Source organism: Puma concolor, chromosome D1 (assembly GCF_028749965.1).
Source record: "Puma concolor isolate L17-30 chromosome D1, mPumCon1.1.hap2, whole genome shotgun sequence".
NCBI lineage: Eukaryota > Metazoa > Chordata > Mammalia > Carnivora > Felidae > Puma > Puma concolor.
In genome coordinates this window covers 100,839,222-100,855,290 of record NC_141676.1, presented here as the reverse complement: position 1 = coordinate 100,855,290, position 16,069 = coordinate 100,839,222, and the positions used below count along the sequence as shown (strand labels likewise).

Here is a 16,069-nt window from a genome sequence, read left to right as displayed (position 1 = left end):
CTACGTAGAAACCTCCACATCTTGATAAGAAATGGTCTCCTGGGCCCTTGATGTTCCCACCTCCTCTGCTTACGATGTCATGGAAACTTCTGTGTGGCTGAGTCTCTAAACATAGCAGCCCGCCCTCGGCTGTGGTGAGAAAGCCAAGGCCTTTAAGGGGTTGCACTAGGGGGCCGGAGGCAACAAGTGGCCCTGCACCCAGGGAGCCCACCGGGCAGCAAGCACCAGTGGGCCAGATGGGGGTGGGAGAGTGCCCGTCACACGGTCCGTCTGGGGCAGAGGAATGGAAGCAGTGAAGGAAGGACACAGGTGGCCAGGGAGGGCAAGGGCCCAACTGAGGCAGGACAACTCCCATGCCTTGCCCGGCAGTCTTGAAAAGTCCAGGCACCTGCTGAGGGAGAGAAGACATCTTTATTTGCTGAACAAGGAAAGGAGGTGCAGTCGATGTAGCTGATACTCCTATAAGCCACCGGTCTCCGGTTCACTTCTTCCGAGGCCAGTTTTCACCAAGATGACTGTACTGAGCATCATTCCGATCTCGCAGGGGCTAGGAGGTGAGAAGGGGGAACAGTGAGGCAGGCAGAGTCAGGATTCTCCCAGAGAGGACCCCAGCAGACCCCAGAGATGAGAGCTCCTGCCTGAGTTTTCCAGCCCCCACATCCCCTGTGATGAGTTCCCCACCAGGACCCTTCATCCATTCACATCCATTCATGTCCCCTCCCGTCCCCCCCACCCCCCATTCATGGCTCCTCCCCCTCAGGGCTCACCTGATAGAGCTGGTCATTTCCCAGGAGAGCTTGAGTGTCAGCGGCTAGAAGAACCAGGGAAAAAGAGCCATCAGGGGCCTAGGAGGATGGGACAGTGAAACCCCACGCACCCTGCAGGACGACCGCAGCTGGTGGCATCCTCAGAAGTCCGCGTGAGCGAGATGGGCACAGGTCTTCCCAGAACCAGGTTTAGGAGTCACTGGGAGATTGCAAGAGCGGCTCCCAGATGAGACACAACCCACTGCCAGCCCCATGCTTCGCAGGGGCACACTCACACCCACGACATAAGCGTGCACACACGCACACACACTTTGTCCCGTCCACTTACCCTTAGAGAGCCTTCCGGTCTCATATCCCGCAAAGCAATAGACCCCCAAAGCGAGGAAAAGAGTGGCGATTATGTCCATGATGATGATGGTGGCTAGGGTGCCTGAGTCCAGTTCCACACAGTTCTGACACACTGAGGGGGAAGGGGAGCCTTCAAGACCAGGGAAGCATCTCTGCCTCCCTAGGGCGGCCCTGGGATCTCTCACACCAAGACCCAAACGTCAGTAAGACCCTTGGAGAAAGGCCTGCTGATGCCCTGGCTACATCCACCTGTGCCCTTTATCCCCAGGAATCCCTGAGAAGAGCCAAGAAGTAATGTCAGCTTTGTAGGAACGTAAACAAGGCGGTAGGCCAAACCTTTCTCCCAACCAAACCTCTACTGCTTGAGTCACAAGCCCCTACTGTTTTGTTTTGTTTTGTTTTTCCACCAGCTAAGCTCTTTCTCACTCCGAGGGCTCCAAAGCCTGGTTTATACCATTACAAGAGTGAGCCCAGTTTGTTTGGAGAACAGATTGGTCCACTGTAGTCCCCTCTGGCTCTGAAGTTCTCATAGCCAGAGGTCCCACCCATTTCAACCCCAAGGGCCCAGAAGGCACATACTTCGATAATATACTTGCATGTAACGTATCTTGTCTTGTTCGTCTGGCCTCTTGCACGTATACACTCCTCGTGGGTCCAGGATGCGTTTTCCCAGGTCCAGATTTGTATCGTTGCGAAATAGCGTTCCCATCGTTCCCTCCATCCATATGATGCTGGTGTTACAACTCAGCAACACCTTGTCCTCCAGTTCCTCCACGGATATCTTATAGGGACTCACTTGGGGGAGGGGGGGGAATACCATGATTCAAGTCAGCTGTTTGATCTCCAGCAGATGCCTTATTCTGCTGAGGCTTATACTTAAAAAGGACCACTTTCAGGGCACCTGGGTGGTTCAGCTGGTTGACCCTTTGATTTTGGCTCAGGTCATGATCGCGCAGTTCGGGAGTTCGAGCCCTGCCTGGCTCTCTGCTGTCCTCGCAGAGCCTGCTTCAGACCCTCTGTCCACCGCCCCCACACCTCCCCCAGTCACACTCTCTCAAAAATAGATAAACATTAAAAATAAATAAATAAAAGGAAGTCGGAGGGGAGCGTAGGCTGCGGAAGCACCCGAGAAACATGAAAGGCAGAAGAGCGTTCCTCAGCTGAAGATGTCTACATTTGTTCCCCAACAAAACTTCTAGAATTACAAGGAACAAATAGGGAACAAGGAGAAGTCGACCTGGGGGAGGGGAGAAGCTAGTATGAATTACCAGCCCAGTGATCCAGAAGGAGACCCAGGACAAATGCCATGTAAAGATTTTTAGGTTTTCTACCCTTGCTTAGGGGGAGGGGAACAGAAAAATAGTTTTATCAAATTCATTCGTGGGGCTCCATACAAGTCAAGTCTTGTAGGGAGTTTAAAGGCTGGAGGCGTATGTACAGCGTCTTTCTAGATCCCCTGAATTGCTTTGACTGAGAGCATGTCCACAGCCCACAGAGGCCCTAGAATCTGTATCTCCAATCCCCGGGGAAAGTGGAATCCAGATTTTTCCCTGAACTTCATATTCAGGTACCCGTTTGAGTATAAGAGCGTCCTCAAGAAAATCCCCCAAAAGAGCTGTTTCTCATGCCTCTCAAGCAGGCCAGGATGATACATGCGTGTGCACTCGCTCAGGGAGATACAGGCACGTCAGAGGCTGCACATCCTACAGTCAGTCGTGTCTCCCACGGGGAACCTGTTTCCAGTGGAAATCCTGGATGTCCCAAAGCGTTAGTCCCAGTTTGCCTGAGGCTGAGACGGTTTCTGGAACAAGGGACTATCGGTTTTAAAACCAGGCAAACAAATGAGTTGATGAGCCTACGACCCTAAATCTGCCCTCCTTCCTGTTCAACCTAAAGCTGACTTTCTCTTTAACTTTCCCCTGAGTGCTGGGTCATGCATGGCTCTTGGTGGTGACAAATGATGGCCAAATGAGTAAGACCCCAGAGACCCTCTGCCCTAGAAGGAATAGTGCTCCCTTACCAGCCCAGGTTCAGACCCCTGCAGACCACAACATTTCCTGCAGAGATCTCTGGCCTAAAGCCTTTAAAAAGACATTCAAGGGCAACATGCATGCCTACCTAGAGTCCGTCAAAGCCAAGAGCCTGTCTCCCAAACCCAAGCCCTGGGCTGTATCCCAACCCTGCTCTCCTGACAGCTCTGCCTTGTGACTTGAAGCTAGCATTGAGAAGGACTTTCAAGTGGAGCTCCCTCCAGGTGGTAACGTCCCTCTCCAAGGGAGAGGTGTTCTCCAAGGTCCCTGAGGTCCCTCCCCCAAGATGCCCCCACCACCTGGAGAAGCCTTACCTTGGGAGAGAAGGACAGACAGTATCAGGCCGGCCAGAAAACTGGAGTGCTCCATTTTCCGGCAGAATTCATTCAGCAGACAGCCCCGGGTCTCAGAATGAGCGGCCAGGGTGAGAGAGGATGCCCTCCCCCAACCGACTCACGGGTACCCGGAAAAAGCAAAGGGGTGGGGGAGGAACTAGAAAACGCCTATTTCTCTGCTCTCTGCCATTGGTGATGGGAAACTGTCAGGGTAGGGGTAGACTGGGGGTGGGGTAGGAAAGAAGCAGGTGTGAATTGCTCTTTCTCCAAGCAGTGAGCTTGGGGATGAGGTGGGAGGGAGAGTAGAGACTATGAAAAAGGTTGCCTAGACCTCCAGGAAGTAAAAGGAGATTTAGAATGTTCTTTCCTGCGTCACTGGTGAAAAACAACAATTGCAGAATTTCTGTCGACAGAATAACTGCATTTGCTCACCACCTGAAACCCGCCAGCTCTCAAAACACTGGAGAAAAGCTGTGAGCCCCATCCCATGAGCCATCCCAGAAGGTTCCTCCCACCGCTGGGCTCTCTTGGGACCTTGCCCAAGGTCCTCCTCGAGCAGCCTGGGATACCAGACTAAGTAGCTTCCCACCAGTAGGAGGCTGGGCTTTGGAACCACCACCAACCGCCCCCACCGCCCTCAGCCAGACATTTGAATCCCGGCTCCAATACTGCCTACCCACAGGGCCTGGGCCAGTCAGGGAATTTTTCAGAGCCCAACTCCCTCAGTATCACAATAATGATTTGGACAAAAGGTTTGCATCGTGCCTGACACATCATATTTGCTCAATAAGAAGTAACTATTAAAAACAATATGATTGACCCACAGGCAGAGTGAGCCTCCCCAGGAGACAGGTGGACTTTTTCCCCCTGAGGCCTTTGAGGGTCCAAACTCTCTACACTGCCGGAGTTGGACTATAATTTACCCGAGGGCAGAGATGGCGTGGGTTTGGTGGTTCCCTTCTGTATCTCCAATACCTGGCTCATGTCCGGCACGTAACGAGATCTCTGTACGTGTTTGTTGACTCACTGACTGACCTGCTGAGGGAGACGAACCTTAACATCCTGGAAGCTCTGCTCAGGCTCTGGCCCTTGGAAATATATGGCCTGTCCCCTTGCAATTATTCTTCCTATTCTCTTCCAGGCAGGCACTTTGTTGATGACCTCGTCTCAAAAGAGCAGTGAAAAATTCCAGAGCAAGGGCCTGGACTGAGACGGGCTTGTGTTCAGGTCTCCAGCCCTGAGCACGAGTGCTCCCACCTAAATTCCTTAGTTCTGGCAACAGCAGCTAGCAACAAGCAACCGGCTGAGATCCTAGCAACAGGTTGTGGCAGAGATGTTTACCTCTCTCACGAAGTAAGGGGCCCAGGCCATCTCCTACCCAGAACCCAAGGGGTTTTCTTGTGCAAGCTGTCCCTGAAATGGGGATCCAGCACTCTCTCCCTCTTCCTCTTGCCACCTCCCATCCTCCACTCCTTAACAGAAAAGCAAAATACATCTGCACCTGCAGCCCTGCTGAGGCCCCCTTCTGCCCACATTTCAAGTAGAGGGTGGAGGCTCAGATTCGTGCTTTCTCACAGGGGCCCCAGCCTGAAGGATGCTGGGCGGAGCCAGACTAGCTGCTGAACAGGTCAGCTGGCTGCTAGGGGTTGCTTAGTGCTTCTGGAGGGACAAGACAGAGACTGGCATGGAGCAGGGGAAGCAGCTGGCTGGCCTCATCCTGGCCGTCACTCTTCTTCAAGGTAAGGGGTTCTGGCAGCCTGGAGGAAGGCTCAGGGGAAGAGATCATCACCAGGGGGGAAACAATACTGGCATCTCTAACCTCAAGCCTACCAGAGCCATCACATTAGAATTCCGAGAAGGAAGGGCAAAAATGAAGCCTCTTACTGTTCTTTGCCAGAGAGAAGCAGTGTCCCTTGAGAGATACGGGGTCCCTGTCTCTTCAGAAGTGAAAACAGAGGACTTTACGGGCTAGAGAGAGGACCCGGATGCCGCCATCTTAGGTCGAATGTAGCCCCAAAGGGCACAGAGCAGGAACCTGAAGAGAAAAAGTATGTGTTTCTTAACGCAGAGCTGGAGTAGGGAGCAGACAGACCGATAAGGCATTTGCTCACTCGGTTGCTCAGCTGGTCAACTGGTCAACAAATATGAGTGAGATCCTATTACATAACAGGCTAGAAGGATATAAGGATGAATAAAAACCTCTGCCCTAGTGAGCTTATAGTCTAACTGGAGAGAGAAGCTTCAGTGTCGCCAGATTGAATGTAAGGTGCAGTAAAGGGTGCCTGTATGAATATGCAGTTGGAAATAAACAATAGGAAGTAGATGAACTGGGTCAATGCCTGGAATCTGGACTAGAGATGGTTCTCCACATACCGGGGGGAGGCTAAAACCACAAAAGTTGTTGAAATCACACAAGTACAATGTGAGATCCCCAAAGAAGAGGAGTGAGGATGGAACTGAGAAGATATTAACCTTTAAAGGGTCATTAGAGAAAAACATCTCGAAGAAGAGATAAGAGGATGATCACAGGGCTGGAATAACCAGATGAGTGCAATACCATCGAAAACCAAAGGAGTAGAGAGCTTCCAGAAGGAAAGAATCACCAAGAGTATGAAATATTATAGAAAGGTCTGCTGATAGAATATATTTAAAAGTTTAAATCTGTGGAATTTGGCAAAATAAAGGAGGGCCATGCCTGATTTATAACAGTTTCAGTGGGGTAGTATGAGAATGGAAACTGAATGGAAACATGTAGAAGATACAGGGCAGGTGATAAAGCGCACCAAATGCAAACCATTCTTTATTTCTTTTTTCAAGAATTTTCAGTTTGTTTCTTTCTTTCTTTCTTTATTTATTTTAATGTTTTTATTTATTTTTGAGACAGAGAGAGGCAGAGCATGAGCAGGGGAGGGGCAGAGAGAGAGAGCGGGACACAGGATCTGAAACAGGCTCCAGGCTCTGAGCTGTCAGCACAGAGCCCAATGCAGGGCTCGAACTCACAGACTGTGAGATCATGACCTGAGCTGAAGTCGGATGCTTAACCAACTGAGCCACCCAGGCACCCCCAGACTATTCTTTAAAGATGTTTGGATGAGGAGAGTTTAAGTGGTAAGCAGAAAAGGAAATAGGGTCTAAGATGAACTATTTTTGAGTGTGAGAGAAATTTGAGCACGTTTCTAGGCTGAAGGAAACAATAGTAGACCAAGGTCCTGGAGTTGATGTTGGAAGGATGGAGTCAAGAGTGGGCTCAAGGATGCAGAGAAGACAACCTTACCATCTGAGACGAAGAGAAAGGGAGATGGCTTTAGTCATGGGTAGGCATGTAGATGGAAAGGAAGCCAGAGAAGGTCATTACGGCATCTACATTCTCAGTGAACTAAGTGGAAGGCAATGCCACTTGCTGAAACCAAACTGGGTGATGGCTGAGCGGGAGACTTGAAGAAGACAAGCCACCAGTGAGCTGTGTGAACTTGGACAATGCCTCCTTTCTGGGGCTCTGTTGGTTCACTAGTCAACCTAGGAAATGTGGCTACATGAACTCTCAAATCCTAAAAAGGAGTAAGACTCAGAGAAGCAAAATTAAAAGATGTCAGCAATCAGGTGGACCCTCTCTCCTATAAAATCTGAGTTAGAATGAGGGACGTCTTTGTCCCTCCCATGGTGACCAGGTGGTCGGGAAGAAAGGCTAGCAAGAAATCTTCTTAACGGTTTGTCTTGCTTTTCTTTTTTTTTTTTAATTCAATCATCCAGTCATTCATGCATTCATTCAACAAATGTAAAGCTCTGACCATGTTCCACATACTGTACTAGGTACTATTAGTAATCCGTTCAGTCCTGCTAGAAGTTCTAAAACAGCTGACTCCTTCCAACCGTTTCCATCATACCTTTTTTTCCCATCATACTTCACTTCTGCCCTATCTGTCCCCATCACACGCTCTACATCTAGACGCACTACCTCTCTGTCCTTTTCCAACCCGTGTCTTTGCTCGTCTCTTCTTTCTTCCCAGAATGCTCTTCTCTGTCCGGTGAATTCCTAATCATTCTTTGAGGCCCAGCCAAACATCACCTTCCCTGTTAAGGTTTCCCTGTCCCTCACTCTTGGGCAAAATCAATAGCTTCTACCCCCTTTCATATGCACTCATGGAAGTACTAAAGATAATTGACAAATTCTATTCTATTAATTACATACATATTTATTTTTTCTACTTCATTGTAAACCCTTTGGAAGCAGCAAGTTAGTTCTTGTATTACAGTCTTTTTTTTCCACCCTGATTAATCATGCCAGGTACGTAACAGTGCTTAGTTCATGTTTGGATTAAACTCATTTGAGTTGAATTCCCGTGTCAGTGCTCTGTAGTACATCTACCATACAACTCTACTACCCTGAGTTTTGAGACAGATTTGAGGGCTATCGAATACCTACCTCCCCTACGGCATCCAGGGTTTCTACAAAAAAACGGATCACCAAGGCTGAGGATTCTAGAAGTACGTACTTTAAAAAGTCTTTACTTAGTGTAGGGGTGGCTGGGTGGCTCAGTCAGTTAAGGGTCTCTTGATTTCATCTCAGATCATGATCTCACAGTTCGTGGGATTGACTCCCAGGTTGGGCTCCATGCTGTTAGTACGGAGCTTGCTTGGGACCCTCTCTCTCTCTCCCTCTCTCTGCCCCTCCCCTGCTCACACTCTCTCTCACTCTCTCAAAATAAATAAATAAACATTTCTTTTTTTTTCTTTTTTAATTTTTTTTTTCAACGTTTATTTATTTTTGGGACAGAGAGAAACAGAGCATGAACGGGGGAGGGGCAGAGAGAGAGAGGGAGACACAGAATCGGAAACAGGCTCCAGGCTCTGAGCCATCAGCCCAGAGCCCGACGCGGGGCTTGAACTCACGGACCGCGAGATCGTGACCTGGCTGAAGTCGGACGCTTAACCGACTGCGCCACCCAGGCGCCCCAATAAACATTTCTTTAAAAAGGTCTTTATTTGGTAGGGGCGCCTGGGTGGCTCAGTTGGTTAAGCGTCCAACTTCAGCTCAGGTCATGATCTCGCGGTCCATGAGTTCAAGCCCCGCATCGGGCTCTGTGCTGACAGCTCAGAGCCTGGAGCCTGCTTCAGATTCTGCGTCTCCCTCTCTCTGGCCCTCCCCCAGTCATGCTCTGTCTCTCTCTGTCTCAAAAATAAACAAACATTAAAAAAGAACTTTTTAAAAGGGGGGGGCTTTAGTTGGTGTAACCCCGTGTTTGGCCAGAACTTTAGCTGCTAAAAAAAAATAGAGCATTCCAGACTACACAGGCAATACCCTTATGAATATTGCAGTACCATTCTGACGCTAACCATCCAGAGTTAATATCAGACTCCACAGGTTGAGGGCACACTGTCCCCAACAAGACTGCCCTCATTTTAAATTCCAGGCACAAGTTCAGAGGTTCGCATACCACCTACACTTCTGACACACGGGGTACAAATCTGGAGGGTTCCCAGATTTGATAATATGTTAGAACAACGCACGGAACTCGGGAAAGTGCCGCATTTACTATTACAGTTTTAGTATAAAAAAATAAAATCAGGATTTTCCATGAAGAAGCACATAAAGTAAAGTCTGAGAGGGCCCTGAACACAGAGCTTCTGTGCTTTCTCCCTGTGGAATCAGAGTACATCACCCTCCTAATACATTGTGTTGACCAACAAGGAAGTTCCACTGAGGTTTTTGGTTGTTGTTGGTTTGTTGTTTTTTTTTTTTAATTTTGTTTATTTGAGACAGAGAGAGCGTGTGAGCATGGGAGAGGGGCAGAGTGAGAGAGAAAGAGTCTCAAGCAGGCTCCCTGCTCGGCACGGAGCCTAACATGAGGCTCAATCTCACGACCCTGGGATCATGACCCAACCTGAAATCAAGAGTCAGACGTTCAACTGACTGAGCCACCCAGGTGCCTGTGCACTGAGTTTTTATTGGGGTTTCATGACATAGGTATAATTGATTGAATAATTGGCCATGTGACGGAACTCAATCTCCAGCCCCCTTCCCTTCCAGGGCTCAAAGTCCTAGATTACATGGTTCTTGACCAGCCCCATCCTGAGTCATCTCATTAGCATAAACTCATATATGGTCCAAAAGCCCACTAAGAATAACAGACAATCCTATCGCTCATGAAATTCCAAGGCTTTAGAAACTCCCTCCCAGGAATCCAGGACAAACACCAGACACATTATTATACAGCACCCTGAATTCAATTTGATGATTTAGGCTACACTTCAATGAAATAAGTATAAATACCGTCCACTCCCGTAGATTAGGATCTCTCTCTATCTTGGCCTCAAATGACTATGGAAATGCTACCTCAGGGCATCTGAATGACTCTATGCCCAACTAATCTGCTCTCTGTCTTCTATCTCTACAGGTACTCTGGCCCAGTCAAAACAAGGTAGGGTGCATGGCTTCTTTCTGTACTCAAGTCTCATAGAAATATGGTTCCTACCATAGTGGTCCTACAGGAGTGAGTGATGGAAGGGATGGGATGATGAATGATAAATAGCAAATCTCTCGTTGCCTTCCAGATGAGTGGCCAGTCATGAACAGGCAGTTTTCCTATAGCTAAACGATTCATTCTCTAGTTCTTGGAGTAGAAACAGGACACTAGCAGCTACGGCCTATTCAAAGTGAGACTCATGAACCAACAGCATTAGCATCACCTGGGAGATGCCACATTGCAATCCCTTCCCAGAACTACTAAATGGAACCTGAAATTCTCACTAGATCCCCATGTGATCCATGTGCACATTAAAGTTTGAGAAGCACTGCTGTAATGGTCTGGTCTGATACCCCAGGGCAGGGAGAATTCCAGAGGAGAGACCCTTAACAGACCATGGCTTTTTCCCTTTTCAGAAATTCCTGTGGTAAGAGTAAACAGCGATCGAGAAGATGGTTCGGTACTTCTGACTTGTGAGTCACCAGACAAAGATGTCAAATGGTTTAAAGATGGGGAGGAAATGAATCCCCACAAAAAGAATAAAAATATACAGAATCTGGGAAGCAGTATCAAGGACCCTCGAGGGATATATTGGTGTCAAGTATCCGAGAACCGCTCAAGAACACTCCAACTGTATTTCAGAAGTATGTAATCCCCTTCGGTTTGTTTGTCGTACAATTAATCAGTACTTGCTGTTCTGGCGGGCTTCCTGCCCCGGGTGGGCGAGTATGGAAATAGACACGAAACCGTTCTGGGTCTCTTAATCTCAGCTTGCCTCTTTTTGAATATAACAACACAGTTTCCCCAATCTTCTTGGAAAAGCATAACCGGTCCTATAAAGCCTGGTTTGGTTTTGGATGGACCCCCACGGATTGGAGCAGTCGGCTTTTGCTGCTATAAACTGAGTTGGTGTAGCTAGGGGAGACAGAGGAGATTATAAGGTGAGCGGCAATCAAATGTAGAAGGCAGTTGACCACGGAGAAGAAGATCTGATCTTCCTTCTATTTCACATAGTTCCTGGTGGTAAGACTACATGGGCTTGCTTCCCCAGGACACCCGGGCCATAGAAGGACATCAAGAAGTATTGCATTCTTGGGGCGCCTGGGTGGCGCAGTCGGTTAAGCGTCCGACTTCAGCCAGGTCACGACCTCGCGGTCTGTGAGTTCGAGCCCCGCATCAGGCTCTGGGCTGATGGCTCAGAGCCTGGAGCCTGTTTCCGATTCTGTGTCTCCCTCTCTCTCTGCCCCTCCCCCGTTCATGCTCTGTCTCTCTCTGTCCCAAAAATAAATAAATGTTGAAAAAAAAAATTAAAAAAAAAAAGTATTGCATTCTTAGTGCAGGCGTCCTCCCAGGCAATTCCTTTCCATACCATGCACAGAGGAATCTGCAACCCTAAATATAGGCATTATCACTTGTAGGCAAGAGAAAAAGATTCAGAAGAACCACTTTCACACCCTGAAGGACCTTGTCCCTCCCTTTCCCCACAGTGTGTCAGAACTGCATTGAACTAAGCGGAGCCACCGTATCCGGCTTTGTCTTCGCTGAGATCATCAGCATTTTCTTCCTTGCTGTTGGGGTCTACTTCATTGCTGGACAGGATGGAGTTCGCCAGTCAAGAGGTAAGAAGGTTCTTGAATGAGAGAGGAGGCCACCTAGGACCCTCAGTTTCCTTCCTACCGACACAGACCCAATAGAAGAGACGAGGTAGGCATGCGTTGTGGACGCGCACAGTTGGGTGAAAAGGACACCGCTTTTTCACAGCATGCACGCCGGTCACAAGATCCACCTCCCTCTGATTTTCCTCCGTGTTTTTTTTTTTTAATTTTTTTTCAACGTTTTTTATTTATTTTTGGGACAGAGAGAGACAGAGCATGAACGGGGGACGGGCAGAGAGAGAGGGAGACACAGAATCGGAAACAGGCTCCAGGCTCCGGGCTGATGGCTCCATCAGCCCGGAGCCCGACGCGGGGCTCAAACTCCCGGACTGCGAGATAGTGACCTGGCTGAAGTCGGACGCTCAACCGACTGCGCCACCCAGGCGCCCCTTTCCTCCGTGTTTTTAAAAAACTCTTCACTGTCGTAAAACCTACATATAGAAAAATGCATGAGTGACAAGCATACAGCTAAACAAAGCAAACACACTCATGAATCCAACACCCAGTTTAAGACCGAGAATGTTACCAACACCCTAGAAGTCCCCTCTGTGGTCAATTCCGGCCTCTCCCTAGCCCTCAAAGTGAGCACTCTCCTGACTTCTAACAGCATTGATTAATTTTGCCTGTTTTCACTCCTTATGTCAGTGGACTCATACAGCAGATACTCGTGTGTGTGTTTCTTTCACTCAAAAACATGCTTGTGAGGTCTATCTGTATTCTCGTATGAAGATGTATTTCACTAATTCTCACTGCTAGCTAGTACTCTAGTGTGTGAATAGAACCCAATTTATTAGCCACTCTACTTTGAGTGTTTTGTTTATTTTTTGTGCAGCTTCGGACAAGCAGACTCTGTTGTCCAATGACCAGCTCTACCAGGTAAGGGAAGGGGGAATGAAAGAGACATTGCTACAATTCGGGGTAAAATTTGGAGTTGGGGGCAGGTTATTTGGAGGATACCGTACAGATAAGAAACTACTTAGGGCATACCAGATGATTACATAGTTACCCTTTGAGTAGAACGGATGAAAGAAAAAGAAGGGTTGAGAGAGACTGAGGTCAGGATCTAGTGAGAAAAAGTTGAAGGACACGCTGACAGGGACACACAAAGAAACTGTATACAGAGCCTCCCTTCCCCCTTGTCCTCTCTCCACCCCCTGGACAGGGAAGCACCCACGCCAAAGGCTTGCACGTGAAAAAGCATTCAATAAATATGCATCAAATTAATTCAGAGAGGGGGAGGAAGGATGAGTTTATGACCGTGCTGTCCTTTTTAGCCCCTCAAGGATCGGGAAAATGACCATTACAGCCACCTTCAAGGAAAACAATTGAGGAAAAATTGAACTCAGGACTCAAAGTAGGTGTGTTCTTCTATACCAATTCTAAGAAATTACCTTTCCTTTACCTGCCCTTCCAACTGCTGCCAAGTCTGTCTCCTTTCCCCAACCAGCTCTAAAGCTTGGGGGAGAGTGGGTGACTGACAAATAATTCTCTGTGGTGTGGGACTGCTCTGTGCATTGTAGGGTTTTTAGCAGCATCCCTGGCCTCTATCTGCCAGATGCCAGTGGTGCCCCCAGCCGTAACAATCAAAAATATCTCCACATAGGGACGTCTGGGTGGCTCAGTCGGTTAAGCTTCCAACTCTGTGTTGACAGCTCAGAGCCTGGAGCCCGCTTTGGATTCTGTGTCTCCCCTCTGTTTCTGCCCCTCCCCTGCTCACTTGCCCTCTCTTTCAAAAATAAATAAACCTTACTTTTTTTTCTTTTTTTTTTAAATCTCCAGATATTTCAAATGTCTCCTCCAGGGCACAATCACCTTTTGTTAAGAACCACTGACCTCTATTAACTTTCAATCAACCAATCAATCAATCAGAAGTTCTGATTCAATCAAGCAGGAAAAGTGTCTATCAGGAAAACAAGACCCAAGCATTATTTGGTTTTCTGAACCCACCCCAATTTTTCTTTTTTCAATCCAGGTGTCCTCCCTTCTGGATAGGTCTCAGGAACATAGCAATACGTTTTGGAGCACTCCTAGCTGAGAGAATCTCAGCCCTAAATCTAGATTCAAGTTTCCCAAAGGCGACAAATGGAGAAGAAAGGCCATCAGAACAAATTTGGATTTTTCTCAAAATCAAACAAAATTAAAGCAAAATAGTATGTATGGTGTTGCAGGAGCGCCACCTATTGGAAGGTAGTTTTTCTGTAAAAGAAAATTGAAAAGATCGAATAACCCCTTCTATTTGAATATTATTTTTTTTAAGTTTTAATTTTTGTTTACCTTTTGTATGTGTCATAATTTACTTGGTTTAAATATGCAATGAAAGGTCTCCCTCCACCTCCATCCCCGGCCATTCAGCTGTCCTCTCCAGAGACAGAACAACATACTAGTTTCATATAAGGTGTTATAAATCAGAGTATTCTAGGCATACACAAGCAAACTCTTAAGTACATGTTATTCTCCCTTTCCCTATTTTTCACACCAATGGCATCATACGATCTACATCTTGCACTTTCACCTCATAAAACCCTAAGATTGATGCAGCTGGGTGGCTCAGTCAGTTGAGCATCTGACTTTTCATCTCAGCTCAGGTTATGATCTCACGGTTCATGAGTTCAAGCCCCACGTTGGGCTCTGTGCTGACAGCGTGAAGCCTGCTTGGGATTCTCTCTCTCTCTCTCTCTCTGCCCCAACCTCTCTCTCTCTCTGTCTCTCTCAAAATAGATAAACTTTTTAAAAAAATAACCTTAAGATTATTTCATATCAATAAGTAAAGGAACTTTTTTTTTAATGCAGCCACATTGTACAGATACGCTATATTTTATTTAACCAATGCTCTACTGATGGACATTTAAGTTGCTTCCAATATTTTGTTCTTACGATGCTGTAATGACTAACATTGTATAAGTGTCATCTAAAAAAAATAATTGTGTTGAGGTATAGTTTACATACCATAAAAGTCACTCATTTTAAGCAATTTCTCCTGTTCTCCGTGTTAGAGAATTTACTCAATTGTACCATCATCACCATAAACCAGTTGTAGAACATTTTCATCGCCTTCTTCAGATTCCTTGTGCTGTTTTCAGTCATTCCCTGTTCCCACCCTCAGCCCCAGGCGATGACTATTATCTTTTCTGTCGCATCAGATTTGCCTTTTCTGGACATTTCATATAAATGGAATTATACAAGCTGCTCTGGACATTCTCATGTTAATCTTTGTGTGGGTGTCTTCATTTTTCTCGGGTTGATTCATGGGTGTGAAGAATTGCTAGGTTGTATGGTAAATCTCTGTTTAGCTTTTTAAGAAACTCCCTGTATCATTTTACATGCCCACTAGCAATGGGTGAGGGTTTCTGTTTCTCCACATCCTCACCAATATTTGTTACTCTATATTTTTTTAGTATAGCCATTCTCGTAGGTATAAAATGGTATTTACTGGACCTTTAATTTGCATTTCCCTAATGACTAATGATGTTGAACATCTTTTCACATGCTTATTAGCCTTTCTTACATCTTTCGTGAAATGTCTATTCAAATCTTCTTTTGTTTTTAGTTTTTTTTTTTTTGTCTCACTGTTGAAAGAGTTCTTATATATTTTGAATACAAGTCTTTTATTACAAGACATTATTTGGAAATACATCTACCAGTCTGCGGCTTGCCTTCTCATTCTCTTCATGGTGACTTTTGAAGCACAAAGAAATTTTAATTTTGATGAAGTCCATTTTATCCATTTTTTTCTCTTATGGATTGTGCTTTTGGTATCATGTCTAAGAACTCTTTGCCAAACCCAAGATCACAAAGATTTCTTCTATGTCTTCTTTTTACAGTTAAAATTTCCGTAGTTTTAGTTGTGACATTTGAACATGCTTAAGACTATTTGTAACAAATACAAATAAATGAAATTTGGATTCTGTAATGTGTTTGCACTTGCAATTTTATTAAATATTGCCAAATTGCACCTAATGGAGGTTGGACCAGTATATACTCCTAATAATAATAATGGAGAGTGTCTTTTACTCCATACTTTTTGAGCTTTGCCAATCTGATAAGTTAAATATAGCATCTCAGTGTAGTTTTAATTTACATTCTTCTTATAAAAAATGAGAGCCACGAGTTTTTCCCTCTCATGATATATAGGCTCATATCTTTTTATCTTTTTCTTATTGACTTGCAACAGCTCTTTACATATGTGGGAAACTAGATCTTTTGTCTGTGATATTAGTTGCAAATATTTTTCCAACTTTGGTATTTGTTCTTTGACTTAATGATGATTAGTTTTCTGTGCACATTTTACAAATATCTGCATATAATGTAGAATTCATTGGTCTTTTGTGGCTTCTAGGTTGTTTTTTGTTTGTTTGTTTGTTTGTTTGTTTGAGAGTCTGGATGACTTTATTCTTTAAATGGTTTTACCCTTCTCATAGCTCCAGATGAGACTGAGAGCACTGACCCGGGCTATCCCTCTCTCCATTGTCT

The 16,069-nt window shown here is 46.2% G+C and overlaps 2 protein-coding genes across 6 annotated transcripts; one reads left to right on the top strand and one right to left on the bottom strand.

Moving 5' to 3' along the window:
* Positions 1–392: 392 nt before the first annotated feature.
* CD3D (CD3 delta subunit of T-cell receptor complex) lies at positions 393–3,902 on the bottom strand. 2 transcript variants are annotated; one of them, XM_025928986.2, is made up of 5 exons: positions 3,460–3,883; positions 1,695–1,910; positions 1,096–1,227; positions 768–811; positions 393–547 (listed from the first exon to the last, which is right to left on the bottom strand). In XM_025928986.2, exons 1-5 carry the CDS (start codon positions 3,512–3,514, stop codon positions 482–484), a joined length of 513 nt encoding a protein of 170 aa, XP_025784771.1. In that variant the 5' UTR covers positions 3,515–3,883; the 3' UTR covers positions 393–481. The 2 variants fall into 2 exon arrangements, with proteins under 2 accessions (XP_025784771.1, XP_025784772.1); XM_025928987.2 differs by lacking the exon at positions 1,096–1,227 and having other exon boundaries at positions 3,460–3,902.
* A 1,142-nt stretch (positions 3,903–5,044) lies between these two features.
* Positions 5,045–15,509, top strand: CD3G (CD3 gamma subunit of T-cell receptor complex). 4 transcript variants are annotated; one of them, XM_086678992.1, is made up of 7 exons: positions 5,045–5,219; positions 9,876–9,899; positions 10,361–10,588; positions 11,432–11,563; positions 12,432–12,475; positions 12,874–12,953; positions 13,572–15,509. In XM_086678992.1, the coding sequence occupies exons 1-6, from the start codon at positions 5,165–5,167 to the stop codon at positions 12,937–12,939; spliced, it is 549 nt and encodes a 182-aa protein (XP_086535118.1). In that variant the 5' UTR covers positions 5,045–5,164; the 3' UTR covers positions 12,940–12,953; positions 13,572–15,509. The 4 variants fall into 4 exon arrangements, with proteins under 4 accessions (XP_086535118.1, XP_086535117.1, XP_086535115.1 ...); XM_086678991.1 differs by having other exon boundaries at positions 12,874–12,957; XM_086678989.1 differs by having other exon boundaries at positions 5,047–5,219; positions 13,379–15,509.
* Positions 15,510–16,069: the final 560 nt, after the last annotated feature.